The sequence below is a fragment of the Melanotaenia boesemani genome, chromosome 18 (assembly GCF_017639745.1).
Source record: "Melanotaenia boesemani isolate fMelBoe1 chromosome 18, fMelBoe1.pri, whole genome shotgun sequence".
NCBI classification, from domain to species: Eukaryota; Metazoa; Chordata; class Actinopteri; order Atheriniformes; family Melanotaeniidae; genus Melanotaenia; species Melanotaenia boesemani.
Window position 1 is genome coordinate 18,910,230 of NC_055699.1, and position 17,262 is coordinate 18,927,491.

At 39.4% G+C, this 17,262-nt stretch overlaps 2 protein-coding genes across 2 annotated transcripts; one reads left to right on the forward strand and one right to left on the reverse strand.

Moving 5' to 3' along the window:
- Nucleotides 1–1,062: 1,062 nt before the first annotated feature.
- On the forward strand, nucleotides 1,063–10,265 carry pabpn1 (poly(A) binding protein, nuclear 1). The gene is given in 8 exon segments (XM_041969080.1): nucleotides 1,063–1,558; nucleotides 3,612–3,720; nucleotides 5,350–5,417; nucleotides 6,208–6,314; nucleotides 6,468–6,555; nucleotides 6,823–6,888; nucleotides 6,890–6,975; nucleotides 10,131–10,265. Coding segments are annotated over 8 exon segments (699 nt in total). The 5' UTR covers nucleotides 1,063–1,423; the 3' UTR covers nucleotides 10,171–10,265.
- A 2,845-nt stretch (nucleotides 10,266–13,110) lies between these two features.
- Nucleotides 13,111–17,044, reverse strand: ngdn (neuroguidin, EIF4E binding protein). The gene is made up of 11 exons (XM_041969079.1): nucleotides 16,982–17,044; nucleotides 16,669–16,728; nucleotides 16,038–16,109; nucleotides 15,717–15,854; nucleotides 15,548–15,632; nucleotides 15,414–15,466; nucleotides 15,196–15,313; nucleotides 14,797–14,971; nucleotides 14,539–14,692; nucleotides 13,362–13,425; nucleotides 13,111–13,264 (listed from the first exon to the last, which is right to left on the reverse strand). The coding sequence occupies exons 1-11, from the start codon at nucleotides 17,000–17,002 to the stop codon at nucleotides 13,245–13,247; spliced, it is 960 nt and encodes a 319-aa protein (XP_041825013.1). The 5' UTR covers nucleotides 17,003–17,044; the 3' UTR covers nucleotides 13,111–13,244.
- Nucleotides 17,045–17,262: the final 218 nt, after the last annotated feature.

Consider the following 17,262-nt stretch of genomic DNA (forward strand, 5'->3'; position numbering starts at 1 on the left):
AATGTGGATGTATTTGTGCAGTGCTTTAAATTATTTAAGGTTTAAGTCTGCAACAGATAAACTTCATTAATCCTGACAGAAATTTTGTAACAGCTTTTCAGACACAATCAAACTTTCCCTCAGTAATTAAAAGAAATCAGTTCATGAAAAGACCCCTTTTTTATTGATTTTTTTTTTAAGTTGAGAGGAAAACCACCTAGAGGAAATGTGAATATAATTAATTTAAAATCATGATTTTCCTCAGCTAATAACTTCTCAAAATGCTTTGTTTGTGCCTTTCTTTTTTTCTTGTCATATTTAAGGAAGTAATTTTTACATATATGCTAATCAGAAACATTTCTCACCACAAATCGCACCATTACCCTTCAGAACAAGGCATCATCTGTTAATTTTCTTAAAGAAGAACAACAAAAAAAAAGAACAAAAACTTGGCAATCAACAAAGCAGCCTACTTCAGCATTTGCAATTTTACCCAGTGTTTAAAAATGTATTCATTTTAATTTTCTATATGTGTGTGTGTATATATAGATAGATATACATATGTATATATATTTTTAAACTGACATTGAATATGCATTAGCATGATTTTGTAGTAAAATTAATCTCTTTGTATATTATGACATTCTCTTTGCTGTAGTCTGACACAGAAGATTAAGTTATCAAGGCAACAGGCCAAATATGAACTAGTAGTAGTTCAGCATGTTGGTGTCTTGTCACACTTGATATTCTGAGATACTACCTGAATAACGTTTATAGTGGCCTCAATGACTTTAAGGTCATACTATGGGACATTGTTAATAGGACCACTCAAAGGGAACTGAATTTTTTTTTTTTTTTGACTGAACCACAATTGGCTTTGCCGTTTTACTTGAGAAAGATAAAAAAACAATTGACACAAGCGTCATCCAATCAAATTGACGTAGTGCGTTTCGTGAACCGGGATCTGTGGTTCAATTGTCCAATTGGAAGCCGCTACCTACCAAAAAGGTTTGTCTTGATTAATCTGTTGACCAATAGGATTCAGAGTTTAACGCCCGCAGTGATGCATGACTCGCCCCCAGCTTCCATTTCTGAACTGAGGAGACGCCGCCGCTCTCGCGTACAGTCCTCGCCTTTTTTTATACACACTCAAGTAAATAAACTAGGTTCTTTCTGTTTTAAACCAGGATCACTACCTACACGTAGCGAGTGAAATCAGCAGTCCTTGTTGTACCGTGTTATGCTGTTTGAGTTGTAGCTAGATCTGAAGCTAGCTTTTTATTCCCCATTTTAACTTTACTAAGCGGCGTTTTCCCGCCGTTTTCTTTTTTTTTTTTTTTTTTTTTTCTCTCGCCGCCCCCCTCACTCTACCCCCTTGTGTGTGAGTAGGGGCCTGCAACGTTGTTTAGCCACGAGGCGCGTCGGTTTCAGTTGGAATTGGGCGATGGCGGAGTTTGGTAACGGACTGGCGGATGAATCCCTACTAGATTCAGACCCCGGACATCCCGAGCTGGAAGACCCAGGTGTCGGTGACGAAGAACCAGGCTTAGAAGAGGGAGAGGCCGCAATTGAAGACCCGGTAAGTGAAGGGCATTGTTCCAGCAGTGAGTGCCAACTAGAATACAAAGATATGTTAGGACCACTTCGAAGTAGAAAGATAAAGCAAGCAACCATTTTATTGTGGTTTTCCCCCCCTTAAATCGTGAGTCACATGTCGTGTGCGTTGCTGATATCTCCAGGTCGGTATTAACCGCCATTGTGGTTCAGGGGGTGCAGTAGACTTGGGTGGCGACGTGCGTGGTGTCCGCAGCCATCTTGGCGCAACAGCGACGCCAGTTTCTCTGCGCTAGAGAGCAGCTCGACCAGTTGGGGGTGGGGGGAAATTCTGTTCGCTGAAAAAAAATACAAGACGGAGATGCAGGAGACAATTAGGGGCGACCGTTGGACAGGCCGCCGCCATTAGCCGCTGCTGTACGAGTCTTATCTTCTAAAAAAAAGGCTACGTGCTAACGGTAATGTCATCTTTTATTTCTTCTCCTTTATCGTGACGCTGGCGGCTGCTGCAATTCAGGCTCCGGTTTGTGCACATGCGAATGACCTATCGATAGCAGCTAGCATTAGCATCAGGCGCTGCACCTAAAAATGACCAGCGAACATGTCAACCGTCATCACTGGTCACAGGATAAACTGCGGCATTTTTACACCCTATCCTGCTGGGAATGACTGCTGTTAACCGCAGAGCTATATCCTAAATGGAATAACGTGGCTTTAAAATATTTTTAAGCTAGCATATTTTAATAAAGCAATGGGGTGGATGTGGCCGACCTGCACCTGATTGATCTTATTCCGGTTATTTTTGACGACGGCGGGTTGTAAACGTGCATCCAGGGAGTAGGGGCATAATTAAGTTGTATTCTTTTATAATATTTGAAGATGCACAAGCAGAGTTGGTTGGACCCAATTACATATTCCATAATCTGAAGTGCATATTCCCAGGTAATGTCCACATGTGTTCAGGTGGGGTTCGGGGTTTTGTCGGGTGGTGAGAGCGCATCGAGAAGGGGCTGCGGTATTTGAGGGGCTGGGTTTGCATCCTACACGGTTTTGCCAGAGCAAGAAGAATGAGAGAGGGGCGGGGAATGAAAGAGCTTATTCTGAATATGCGACAAAAGTGTGCTTGATGGCTTATATAGCAACGATCCTGCTTTTTGTTTCGGATGATAATTTCTGAAAGGGTGCTGATGTGTGATGTCTGTGATTATAAAGCACGTAGATACAAATGGTTTTGGAGAATGATGGTTTCATCACCATTACGTCTGGTATGTCATCCGTGCCCTTTATTACCCTCTGGTGAGGAGATCTGAATTGGAAATGGTCCGTCTGTGTCACTGCTTTTTGTGTCAGTTTTTTTAAAAAACACATTACAAATCCTATCAAACCAGACAGAAGCTCTGGATCAAGCTAGAGTGACTCCCACTGTGCTGCAGTGCACCACTGTCAGACAGGAGGGTCTGCTCCCACGTGAGGGCATAGCCATCTCAGCATTTAATATAAAAATCTTCACCCCCCTTTTTTTAAAAATTATTTTTTATTTAATTTAAGGTTTCCTTTTAGCTGCAGCTCATGGTGTAATAACTGCTGCACGTGTTTAAATTGCCACTCATTTGCATTTTGGAAAATAAAAATTTACCAATTTTGATGAATGGCTGTTACATACATGAGGCCAAATTGATAAATTATTGTATGTTTTATATAATTGAGTAATGACATATTACAATAATCCAGAATGTCTATTGATTTGAATAGCTTCCACTGTGGGACAAATAAAGGATTAGCTTAAGATCAGTTTTCAAGTTGTAAGAGGCAGTTTAGTGGCAAATTTTAAGATAACATTGTAGACAATCAAGGAAATATAATGTCAGATATAAGATAAGCATAACTGTTGTACCATCTTTTATGTGTTTGTCAATATAGTTTCAAAAGGGGTGGCATTTGTTAATTGTTTAGTATTATTATTATTATTATTTCAATAGGGTAATTGTAAGGTTGTATGTAAAGGGCAGTTTTTCTGGGGTGGTGAATTGTGCTCATAATGGACTGTTGGTTTTGACTGAATCTGTCTTGTTTTGCAGGAGCTGGAGGCAATCAAGGCCCGGGTGAGAGAGATGGAGGAAGAGGCAGAGAAGTTAAAGGAGTTACAGAACGAGGTGGAGAAACAGATGAATCTCAGCCCCCCACCAGGTGTGTCTTTTTCTTTGTTGAAACACTTCATCCTACACAACTGTCTACCATTTTTATGTTTCTTTAATGTCTTAAAGATTTGGTTTTGTACTCAATTGAAAGGAATCTTTTCCTCTTGAATTTCCAACAAACAACTTGAAGATTACCTTTAATATAGCTTTAACATATGGGTTAGACATGTGCTATATTATGCATAATTTTTCTTTTGAATTGTTGGTTTTACCAGTAATTTTGTTGAATATCTGTGTGAATAAATTAGACAAAGTATATTATGTGTTATACCCCTAGGGTTTATTACTGGTAGAAGTTTGATGGAAGTGCATTGCAATATTATAAAATGTCAGTTAATTATGGTTCAGTGATTGAATATCTCACTTCTGCCACAATTTATTTATTTATATATATATATATATATACCTCTTATGTTTTTTGGTTACGTTATTGTTAACATGATTGTTTTTTTTTATATATTATCATTTTGGCTAAAAGAGGGTCTGTTGTGTTTATGAGAACCGGCTGCTAGCTGTAGGCTCTGCAGCTTAAGAGCCCATGTTTTCAAGTGTAACCATTAAATGAATCCCGGTTTAACTGCCACAAGAGTTTTTTCATCTTGTAATAAAGCTCTCAATGAGGAAAACACAGTTTTTTTTTTTTTTTTTTTCTTTTTCAGTTTTCACTGCATTTTCATATACCCCATAAATACTGAATTTTAATATAAATATTAATGATTGATCAATAATTGATCGTTAATTCTCACAATGATCAATTAAGACAATTTAATCGAATGCCCATGCCTAGTTGTGACCCTGAAACTAAATATCAGAAGATTTCAAGTCAAACAAACCCGAGCAGTCGGTCCTTGAATGCCATAATGTGGCCTATTTTAAGATTTAAATCCCATTTTTAACATTTAAAGTTATTTAAGAAGGTTGCCACATTAAAAAAAAACAGCAACTGTAAGTAGACTGGAGGTTTTTCACCCCAGAGGAAAGATAACTTCTTGTTCCTTTTATCAAACTTTATTTTCACGGACCCGCTCCCTTAATTTCAATTTATACAATCACTTTAATGCCTTTTTAAATGTGTGCTTGTTAAATGTTTTCAATTGTACTGTGTGGTGTTCAGGGGTTTGTCCTAGAAAATGAAGAATAAGAAATGGCTGTTAACCATTATCCAAAAAAAAATGAAGCTGTATTCCATAAAAAGATGTTTAAGAATCATTTTTTTGTTTCAGTATTCATCCAGATCTTTGTTTGGCTACAGTTACACTGCGGACAAGATGATGTCCAAAAAGAGGATGTTGTTGTAGATGTTTATAATTATGAGATATCCAGGAAATAGTGTCATTTGTGTTTGAAAATTCTTGTAAATATTTTTAATGTTGTCCTCAAATGTCTTTTGAACATAATTATATGGTACTCAGTAAATCTAAAAGTTTAAACTAAATTTAATTCTAAAATGAGAAAAAAATTTTTTAAATAAGCTTGCATCCTTCTTGCACCCTCCTTTTCTTAAGTACTGCTTGTTTGTTTTGGTTGTTGTATTTGACAGCAGTTTAAGAATCAGCCAGTTTGTACACTTCAGTTTGAATTGAAACGTCTTACTCATGTTGTGACCTCCACTCTACAGTTGGCCCCGTCATCATGTCCATTGAGGAGAAGATGGAAGCAGATGGCAGATCTATTTATGTCGGCAATGTGAGTAACCGTCTTTGTTGTTCCACGTGCTATTTTGGCCTCCCTGTTCCTTGATTCATGTTGCAATCGTCTTGGACGATGTCCAAGTCAAATGTAGAAAAGAAAAGCGAAGGGTTTCTTTTTTCTTACTCTGCCTGTGGCTTTTCCTGTGCAAATATACAATTAGTTCAGACTTTATCCCTTCAGAGCTTGAATTGTGTTTAAATATTCACTTGTACTTTCTAAAAAAAAAAAAAAAATGTACATAATAAATTGGATGACCTGTTATGCTTGGTTTTCTGATTGCTTTGCTGGCATAAAGAAGTAATTGCCCAAGCAGCTAGGCAACACCTGAACCAATGCGTAGCAACTTTGATCTAAACCATGAAAAGCTACTTGCTTCCTTCTGCTCTGTTTTTGTCAAGACTCCCCCACTGGTGCCCCTTTTAAAGGAAGAATGAAAGTGTCTCGTGGAGTTGTGGTTTTTGTAAAAGCTGACTTAATTAGACAGTTTATGTAAACCTGAAACCATTTGCCACAAGAAATAGTTCTTACCCTTATGACTTCCAGGGAAAAATTTATGCTGTGTGCTCTTTTCTCATTGCTAATAGGATGACATTTAGTTAAACAGGCACTGAGTTTGTATGCATTCAGTTCTGCCAATTTGCCTCTTATGAGGATTTTATTCTGTGCATTTCTGTTGGTTAGTCTTAAATTTTTAGTATTATTTAATTCAATTAATATTTGTTTGGCAAATTGCTTAAGTGTTATTGATGTTTCTCTGGGGTTAAATCCTGTTTTCTACCATCAGGTGGACTATGGTGCCACAGCAGAAGAGCTGGAGGCTCACTTTCATGGCTGCGGTTCAGTAAACAGAGTCACCATCCTGTGTGACAAATACACAGGACATCCAAAAGGGTAATGTACTGTTCTTCCTCAGACATGTTTCTTCTCATAACAAACATTTTAAGTTTCAGCTACATGCAAAGTGAATTTTATGGTGGAAAAGATCATTAAAAAATCAAGTTAGGATGAATTCTGCTTCTAGCTGAGTGAATTCTCTCTCCTCAGGTTTGCCTACATTGAGTTTGCAGACAAAGAGTCTGTTAGGACAGCCATGGCTTTGGATGAGTCTCTTTTCAGAGGAAGACAGATTAAGGTAAGAGGTTTTCCCATTTCTGCTATTTAAAAATAGTTAACTTGGTTTAGATTGCAAGTTGTTGGGTTTTACATTAAAGATTTCAGAAGTTGTTGGTGTAAAGGGAAAGAAGAGTGACAGCACTGCATCAAGATAAAATGAGAAGAGAATATGGCAGTTTGATTTTCTGTGTTTGAATAGAATGAACAGATCAAGACTGTAGAAGTGATGAGGCTCTCAAACTGCTCTGACCTCATGTAGTGACAGGATGTGACCTCTTCTGTTCAGGTGGGAGCCAAGAGAACAAACAGACCAGGCATCAGCACCACAGACCGCGGTTTCCACGTGGCTCTGGTTCCGATCACGAGGAGGAAACTTCTCCTCGCGTGCACGCTACTACAGCGGCTACACACCCCCAAGAGGCAGAGGACGGGCCTTCAGGTGAGCTGTTGTCAGGGCACTTTCATTTCTGGACATTAGGGCAGTGGAAACACATTTCTGTATGCACTGCATCCCACTTTCTGTTCACTGACAGGAAAAAAACAGATAGGTATGAGCTGCTGATAAAGGTTAGAACACAGTTATGTTTTCATAGCACAGAAGAAGGTCACTGTTCATTGGTGGCAGGACAGTTATGTTTTTGTGTTTTTGTATTTAACCAAGAAGAAAAGGATTAGAGAGCTGACCTAAGGAGTCACTGATGTCTTCTGGTTACACTTTGAAAGCAAACTTGGAGGTAAGATGAAGGGATGGAAATTAAAAGGCAGGTTGAACTCAGATTCACCGTACTGTAAGGAAACGATGAAAGAGCATTAACAGATTTTAAAAGGAAAAAACGTGAAAGTTATTTTTGTTCTTTTAGTTTGGTAGCTTAGACAAGGTAAGTACAAAGAAGAGATTTCCCAAAGTTTACACATCCTGGTGTAATCTGAAAGTCGTTTGAGTATAGATGTGATAAATACTGAAACATACATCAGAAATAAACTCATATATCATCATGATTGTGACACTTACTAGTTTTAATGCAGCTTTACGGTTACATGCACAAGAAAGATGCTGATGGTGACAGAAACAGGCCAGAAATTAATCCACAGGCTGTGGGACTGAGGACTTTCACTGCATGCTGCATCACATTCACCCATTTCAGGGGAAGCAAACTGACTGTGCGCATCCGTTTATTCTTTTCCAAAGCTGTGTCTGTGAACTCTTGTGTGAGATGGAGCTTTGTTTTGGTCAGTGCAGCTCATGCAAACCTAGTGTGAAATGGAAAGCTTTCTTTTATTTGCTCGAATTCAACATTTCTTCTTAGTCTCTTGTTGATTTTGGTTTCTGACTGTTCTAGTGTTGGGATTGAATAGTCAATCCTCAATGTCTGGAAATCTCGTGGCTACAGCGTCTGTGAAAACAGACGGTATTTCATAATTTGATTAGCTTCATTTGCAAGCTCTTTAGTCCTTATTTTGTGACGGTCGTAGGGAATTTGTAGATGATTTGATGCAAAACAATGAGATAGATCCATTCACTGAACCATGCCATCTTTACTGAGACTTATAAATGACAGTGGTGCTGAACATCTTCACACACATACAGAGATTTAAAACAGAGATTCTGATTTTACTTCTGCAAATCATCTGGGCCTTTTGGGTCTTCATTAGTTTGCCAGTTTCTCTTGTTTAATCGTTGTTTTCTTTTTTCCTTGGCTGTTTTGTGCTGTGAATTAACATTTCAGCTCAACTGACCTTTAATAAATACAAGAAAGAGTTACAGCCCTTTTTACATTTTTGTGTGTGAGAAAATGTCTGAACCTCAAGGTCAGAATCTCTAATCAGCCACTCCCACGCCATACCAAGAAACCCAAACCCTGCCAGTTTACTCAGTGAGCGACTTTGGCCACACATTGCAGGACAAGGCTCACAGACTTGAGAAAAGCTGAGGGATGTCTAGTAGATATGAAACTTTGAGTTTCTGATGTGAACAGATGGCTATGTTGCTAAAGACTTTTTCATTATTTGGGAAAGTGATGGGACTTGGACATTATTTGCCTTTTAGATCTAAAGTTGCTTTATAAATGTACAGGAACACATGCAAAGGTTTATATTTCTTGCTTAGGACTGCTATTTCCAATTTAACTGTTATGATTGCACACATGGGAATAGAAATGATGTCACTCTCCTATCTATTAATCAGCCACAGTGGTTAATATGTAATAATCACTCGGAGGAGAAGCATGGTGAGACTTGTTCCAGTTGAACTGGCCTCGATGGTTTCTTGCAGAGGAGCCGTCTAGTTACTGCATCAGAGCTTTTATTTAAGCCTCCCGTAGAAGAGAATTGAGTTTAGATATGAACCATGTGAAACATTTCACAAGTTCTTTCTTGCTGTGGGAAAATATCAAATGAAAAATTTTTGCATCTGACCAGTCACAAGCTTAGGAAGCCTTGACCAAGCTGATATGTACCTTTTTAATTGGCTTTGCTTCACGAGGAGTTCAGATTTAATAAGGTTGCTGTGGGTGTTTTTTGTTGGCTTTAGTATAGCGTCATTGGCCAGATCTGTAATTATGAAGCCAAATTGTGGATTTTGTTCACCTCCAATCCCTGCAGCTGACTTTAAAAGCCAGAAACAAAGATGATGATCTGATAAGTTGTTGTTTTACATCCGTCATCATCATCATCATGGCAGTCATCTTCCCAAGGCTGCTGCAAGTAAAAAGCCAAGATTTTAATGTGAATCAGATGAGAAGTAGTTTTTGTTAATTGTGCCTGTGTATTGTCCTTGCATGTACTTGCCACACACACATCCCCAGCTCAGTTTCAGTTTACAGCTTTCACTCCCAGAAACAAGGGTTCATTTCTGCAGCCCGACCTCAGCATCTCTGGACGTTTGAGTCCCAGTGTGACCTTCTTGTGTTGTTGCCACTGAGTGCTGTAAATGTACGTGTGTGTGTGTGTGTGTGTGAGTAAACTGGAGATGATGTGCCAGAGGCTGGCTGATTTCTAGCATTTGTGTCCCATTGTGTTTTGAGTGTGAAATGATGCTACAAGTTATAAGTCATAACTCCCCTTTCCTTCCCTTCCCTCCTCCACATTCTCAATGTGTATGACTGCATGTGTGTGTTTGTGTTGCTGGGGGGGTATATGTGTGGTGCTGTTTGTCCTCAAGGTCTTTCCCCCCACAGAGACTCAAGAGGCAGCTCTCAGAGAGAAACAGAGAGAGAGAAAGAGGGAGAGTGCCTTTGCCGTCCCCTCATACACATCTACACAAACTAATAATTTTATCCTCATATTTGGAAATTCAACTTTTTTTTTCTTCTTAAAAGCTGCTTTTTCAGCTTCTTTCACTGTAGCCTATCCTTCCACACTGATTTTCTGTGACCAAACACCTTAAAGGTGATATTGTGAAGATTTTCGTGGTAATAAGTCAGCATATTCTTTCCCCGTTTTTAGTTCAAGGACTGAATTTCAAACCCTTTCTCTGCCCACACACACACACAAACACACACACACATTGAGATATATATATCACACCAGGAAATTGGTGTTCATCATAAGCGAAACAGGAAAAAAACTCACCCTCTTTTTCTCTCTCTTTTCCAGGGGCCGAGGGCGAACAACATCGTGGTATTCCCCTTACTAAACACCCTCCTCCCCCTCTCCCCCAATTACTCCCCTTACTATCAACCCTCCCCCTTCCTTCCTCCCCCCATTACCCATCCCTCCCATCTCTGTTCTGTTAAAAATACACACATGCGCACACACACAATGAAAAACTCCTTCCCTCTCCCCAACAATAAAAGAAGAAAACCACAGGAGAAAGAAAAAAAAGACAAAAAAAAATGGGGAGGAAAAAAAAAACACGTTCTCCTGGACAGAGACTGACTGGCCGCAGTGTGAGCTTGTGTGAGAGCGTGCATGTGCAGAGGTTGATGCGGTCACCCCTGGTAAGATATACATCGCTCATTGGGGAGGAGAATGTGGTGGCAGATATCTTTGTTTTTATTTTTGTTTTTTGAGGGTGGAATGGGAGCGGGGGGGTGAAAATGATGATATCTCAGGCTGCAGATGTGTCTCCTTTGGTCTGGCTGTGACCTCCTGCTTTCACACCATCACCAACACAGCCCACCCACTCACCCTCCACCACCATTTAAAAAAAAAAAAAGAAAAAAGAGGGAGTTGAGGAAAGAAAAAGAAAATATTGTCTTCAATTTTTTTCTGTGATGTAGAGCACAAATGTGAAACCACTAGCTTTTTGAGCGCTGTGTCAGTGTCGTTTGGAGTATGTCATTGCCTTCCCACCCCCCCCTTCTCAACCCCTCCTGTGTCTGCTCTTCTCTGCCTCTTTTCACCCCCACTCCCCTAAATTTTATTTTCATGTTTTGTCCCCCCCTTCTTTCATCATTTCATCGATATCCCCTCCATCCTGCTGTCATCATGTCTCCGGACAGTCATGGACCCTAGGACTGGACATGGATGTTTTTTATTTTTATTTTATTTTTTAAAATCTCATAAGTGGTGTTTTTTTTTTTTTTTTTTTTTTTGTTCTACATTTTTTTTGCTAACATTATCCACACTGTGGATGGAAACACTGTATTCCAACCAGCTCCAATTTTTTTTTTTTTTTGCTTCATTCCCTACCCCTGTGCACCTTGTCTCTTGTCTCCTGTCCCCCCCTCCCCTGTCCTCGTCCCCCTCCTCTCTCTGTATATTAGACCACTTCTTGTCGTTTCAGGTTTCAGGACCAGTGGAGGCTGACAACCCCTCCCCAGGTGGCGCCGGCCCCCCCCCACTGTCTCAGCAGCATCTCTGTCTCTCTCTGCCCCCGCTATGCACACTCACCCCATCCTGTCGGTGTGGGGGGGGCGGGGGAGGGGGGCAGGGCGATCACAGGCCTGCCACGGGGGGCATTTACTACAACAGCAAACGCTGATGCTTTTAGTCCTTTTCACACTTCAAATCTCTCTCTCACACACACACACACACACACACACACATCCGTAACAAACACACACACACACACCTTATGGCACACTGCAGAACGGACGGCACTTACAGGGCAGTCAACCCAACACATGATTTATAACCTGAGAGCTAAAGCCAACGTAGCTGAGACAGGCAGGCGAGTTTACGTGGGTGAGGAAGGCAGGAACGGAGGCGAGGGTGAATTCTGGGGGTGTAAAAGCGTGTATCATGAAAGGAACCCCTTTCTCCGACTACGCGCAGTGCAGTCCCACGGCTTGTCTGAGGAGGGCTGATGAGCTAACAGTATCTATTGATTAATCAAAAATGAAAAGAGTGGGCTGGAGCTGTTTTAGGGTGGGGAAAGTCTGGGGCCGGGATTTGTGTGGGAGACTTTTTTTTTTTTTTCCATTTACTCTTTTTGGGGGGGGGGGGGGACAGGCGGGGGGAAAGGGTTTCAACAAATGTTTTGCTTTTTTTATTTTTATTTTTAACCCATGAGTATGTAATTAGAAAAAAATAAAGACATTGTGTAAAAATGACAAGTCTGTGTGAGTTCTTGTATGTATTTATGCTCCCGCTTTGGGTGACTGTTTTTAGTTTCTCAGTGATATTGGTATGACATTCAGCTAAATCACACATTCTATGTATACACACAAAAAGTTGGGATTTTTAAGTTTTGGGTGAACACGTTCACACTCCATTGATAAATCATGATACAGTCTCTATTGAAACAAAAGCTACCATCAGTGGATACCACAACATTAAAATGCCATTGTTATGTGTTAGTCATCTTGGTCTGATGCTGAGATGTAAAAGTATGAAGAGGAATGTTGATGCAAGTTTTCATTTTAACCAGATCGTTGTGTAGTCAAATGGATCCGACAGTTTTTTTCCTTGTTAGAGAAGAGCATGTTGTACAATAAATACTTACACAGCAGTTGGACGTGCATTCAGAAGTTGAAAGTCCAAGTTCACAAATGGACTAGTGCATTCTGACATCATAGAAAAGGAGTAGTACACATCTGAAATCCCCTTGTAAAAGTTGCCATCCAACTGTTCATCCTCATTTATTTGTACATTTACAGGCAGAGCTGGAAAACATTCACCATGCGAGATGCAACCCAGTGAAGTGTTCTTGGTGCTTCTGTTGGTTTGTATTGTGGTCAGCAGAGCGTGCAGCTCCAGGTGGTCATTAAGTCCCACCAACATCTGGTTATTGGTCCTGCAGCTGTTCATAGATCTGTGCAAATTAAATTTTTCAATTGAGCCCCGTGTGCAGAGTAATTTTTTTTTTCACATAATAACTACCCTTTTAAAAGGTCATTTTGCACATTGAACATAAGTAAAAACTATAAACATTAGCAATATTGCTAATTTACATCTGTCAAAAGTCAAATATAAGAAATGCTTTGGTATTAATCATTTAGTGTTTAACCACTTGATGCCAATTAAACTGCTGCTGACCTTAAAATATGTATTTTTACATTTAATACTTAATTTTATTTCAGTTTTTATATCATTGTACTTACAGGGGTAAATGTTTGGATTGATGCTTTGTCAGGAAGACACATGACTGCCCTCTAATGGTAATTCATGAAACTAGGCCAACACAAACTGGTAAATAGTAAACATTTATTTCACAAGCTTCATGAAAATTACACCAAATGCAGGATATTGTGTGGAATTTTTAAAAGATGGTCCAGATGAAGACTTCTGTGGCGGCGGGTAAGAAGCCATTTGGACAGTTTGGATCTATCTGTGCTTCTTGAAGGCTGCAGAGAAAAGAAATATTAATTAAAATTGGGGAAAATTGGTGGTTGGGGTTGTTGGAATTACAGCCGGTGAAGCTTGCTGGACTTTAAATCCTACCCTTCCTTTTGGTGTTCTTCTTCATCGGTTTCTTCTTTTTCTTGGGTTGAGGGTTATCGCCATGCTGCATCAACAGAGACGAGGTTAAAACCAGCAGCCAAATTAAAGCAACAACTCATGATACATTGGGTCGGCTAGCAACATCTATTTGTGGCTTCTCGTGGTGTCTGGGACAAAGTCTAAACATAGCACACTGATTTTCCAAGTCCTCTTAAACACACTTAACTAAAGGGTTTTTCCACAACTGCTAGCAGTGGAGCAGGCTAACAGCAAGAGGCTGATCAGTCATTAGTCCAACTCACTATTACATTTTATAACAGTAATGAGACAGGAAGCAGAACAGAGAGACAGCATGCCGAATCTGAGTAGGCATGAAGTGGAGCTGCAGCCAGCAGCACAGATGACTCACTCGTTACCCAAATGAACTGGACTGATATTAAAACAGACGCCAGGCCGTTTGAAAACATGCAACATTATTAGCTATGAGCTGTCTGCTGCACGAGCTGTAAAACACTAGGGATAAATAATCATGTCCAGTCACAATTATTTGGGAGACTATTTGAATAATTATCTTTATTTACTTGAATGAAAAGAGTTGAATGAAAATGATTAAAAGTCATCAAATCTTCCATCATTTACTGGAGCTAACACTTATGAAGTTGGCTTCTGCTGTAAACATGTCTGCCAGACAGATCCTTTTTATTATTCAAAATAATATTTTTAATGCATTTAGAAAGTCATTGTTCTGGTTCTGGTTCTATTCAGGAGTCTCTGAGACTCGAAGCACGAGGACTTAACTCTGTGGAACTAAACAAACATCTTCTACCAAACCAGCTTCTAATAACTGATGACTGGACATTTTCGGCATATTGTCAGCTGCTGTGTTGCATTTGCATTTGCTGTGGGTGTGTGTGTGTGTGCATGTGTGTCTCAGTGGTGAGACGAGCGGGGGGCGGGCTGAGCCTGCTGCCAACTACGGAAGCCCAATGAGAGCGTTTGCAGTGAAAAAAAATTCAGATTTTCATACAAATAAATTGACTTGAAATCATTATTAAAATCGATTTATCACCCAGCTCTAGTTTGAGCCTGAAGGCAATTTTAAAAAAGAAACATAAACAGGAACATTTGTTGAAAGATGAAATGTGGTAAACGTGACTCTAGCTGTGTAAGAGCGTACCTGCCCCCCTTCACCTCCAGTCAAAGCTGTGATGTCACTGAAGTGTGTGATGCCGCTCAGCTGGCCGGACATGGCCATCATGCCTCTTTTTCTGGCATTCTTCTGACGCTTTGGCACATTCAGACGCACCATCATTGACTCCTCATAATTTTTCCTGCAGAGAACAGTAATTGTTTAATCACAAAGCTGATAGACTGCATGATACGAAAAACTTCACAGCCCTATGAGATTCCAGATATAGAGCAAATATATGGAAACCTGTGGAGCTCATCGCGGCTTTCCCGTTCGCTCTGGAAGTCTCTCCTATCCCTGATCTCCTCAGGGGCATCACTATACTGCTGCCTCAGCTCCTGGATCACAGAACTCCTAAGAGCTGCTTGCCGTTGATGCTCCACTTGCACCTTCTTCCTGTCTGCTTCTGTCATGTCACCATCTGAAGGAAAACAGGTCGTTGAAACTAGCACAAAAACCAGCACTGAGATGTCACCTCTAAATCCACCACCAAAAGATGCAAAGCAGATACAGTTCAGTTTCCCTTTATCTTAAACAATAAACCATCTCCTCTCTTTAATTAAATCACTTTAAGGCAAAATTAGTCAGTATTTTTGTAATAAAAAGCAGAAAAAACCAACTAACGCAACAGGAAAATGACGTTACCATAATGCACTGGGGCAATTTTCGGTGGTACATATTTCTTGCCACTAGAGTGGGCTGCTTTCTTCTTGGAGGCGGCCTTGTTCTCTGCTTCCTCTTCTGACTCCTCAGAGTCACTCAGCTGGATGACAAAGCACAGGAATAGTATTACCAGCTTTTTTAACATTACCCAAGCTGGAAACAATCAAACCAAGCAGCCAACCCAAAAGGGAAAAACTAACTTTGCTTATGAGATTCTCAGGATTTGGCCGCAGCTGCAGCGGGTCATTTTCAGCTGAAATCAACAAAAGCATCAATTTATACAACGAGACTTTTTAAAAGTGCAAATGCAAATGATGCATCCTTCAAACCTCACCTAGACTGCCAGTAACAGCTGTACGAACAAGTTTATCAATCTGGTATTTTAGTTTGTGGTCTAGTGGTCGCATCTTCTCCAGTATCTTAAAAAAAGGAAATAAAATGTCAAATATGTTGACTGGACAAATGAGAATAAACAGCTTCAGTGTTCATTTACAATATCTTACTGTTCTGATTGTGACTACTCTGTTTAAGGCATCACTGTCCTTTATTTTGCCTCCTTCTGTCTTGATGCTGATCAGATGAGTGAGGTCCTGAAGGTAGAAGAGTAGCAGGTGGTAGCGAAGGTCCAAGTAAGACAAACCCTGCAGCAAAGTCAGAAGTAAGCCTTATTAGCTTTAAATAACTTTTTAAGGGATAACACTATCATTGGATCTCACAGGGGTAAACCAAACAAAACCACTCAAATGTTAATTATTTAAATAGTTAAACCTAAAGAGCAACTATAACAGCTCTAAAAATTAAATAAATAAAATCTCGCTACTTACTTTATTTGTCTTAAATGCACCATCTTTGACTTTAGTCAGCAGCTCACGAACATGACTTGTGACTGAGACGACCTGAAGCAAAGAGATCTGTGGTGAAGTCTGAGATCTGTAGCTTTATTATGAGTCAAACAACACAAGCTAATAAAATTGCAAATAGGACAGTGATGGATCCAAGTGAAATGTTTGATTAGATTTCAAAACTGTTTCCAGCATCATTTAATGCATTTGCTCAAATACAGTATTCTAAAACTATTTTAATTCCATTTGCTTAGTATTGCTATTTTACTCCTAATTTCTTTACTTTTCAAACAGCCATAATGCACTTTATAGTCGTTTCTGTGTGTACTTTCTCTTAATAATCATTTAATATTTGTTTTTGAGCAAATCTGTACTTTCCATTTATACACAGTTTTTATACATATCGTGTAAACCTAATTCATTAAGATTTTCAAGCTTAACTTTTAAATCCAATGGAGTTTTTTACAAGAACATGTTTGCAATTTAACTTAAGTAAGTCATGTAATTACTGGTTTAAAAATATATATAAAACAGTTCATGTATTAGCATGTATTGTATAAACAATCTGTTGGAAAACATTACAGGAGATATAAACCCCGTGTTGTTTCCGTACCTGCTCTGTGAGATTATTCAGCAGCTGAACAGCTTTGGGTAAGTCACGATCAATTAAATCCTGCAAGAAAATTTAATGTCTTCATTTGTAAACAGTCTTCGCATTGAAATGGAATAAAAATGAACACTCGCGTGGCGGTAGTTAGCTTGTTAACCAGGGTTTTAAAAACAAAAATGTTGCTGCTCACTTTTATAAAAGTCACCTATTAATTACAGCTTTTGGCTAACCATTAAAACGTAAAAAACACATAAAGTCAGTTTAAGAAGTATAAAAAATATAACATTTAGCAGTTAACTGGTAAGTTTATACTCACGTTGTCAACAGGGGCAGCCATTTTAATGCCACTATAAATACGGAAGCTGCAGAAGGACAATAAGGACTTCGTTGCCTTAACTTCAAAGTTAAAATGGTCAATGCTAGCGGGGACAGTTTACCCCAAGTCAACAAAGAACCATAATTATTTCTTAGTCACTTTGTTAATTGGCTCTAAAAATGTTACTATTCCAACGAAAGACTTTTGTTTGTTAATTATTCATTCAAAATGTATAGTGATATCAAAGCTCGGCCCTATTGCGGCTAAATCTGATTAATGGG

Excerpts from the sequence above, each read along its gene's own strand:
- ngdn (XM_041969079.1), bottom strand. The coding sequence starts at position 17,002 with ATGGCTGCCCCTGTTGACAAC. Across the intron at positions 14,972-15,195 it reads AATTGCCCCAGTGCATTATG|ATGGTGACATGACAGAAGCA; the intron begins GTAACGTCATTT and ends GTTTTCCTTCAG. Across the intron at positions 13,426-14,538 it reads CTGGAGGTGAAGGGGGGCAG|CATGGCGATAACCCTCAACC; the intron begins GTACGCTCTTAC and ends CTGTTGATGCAG.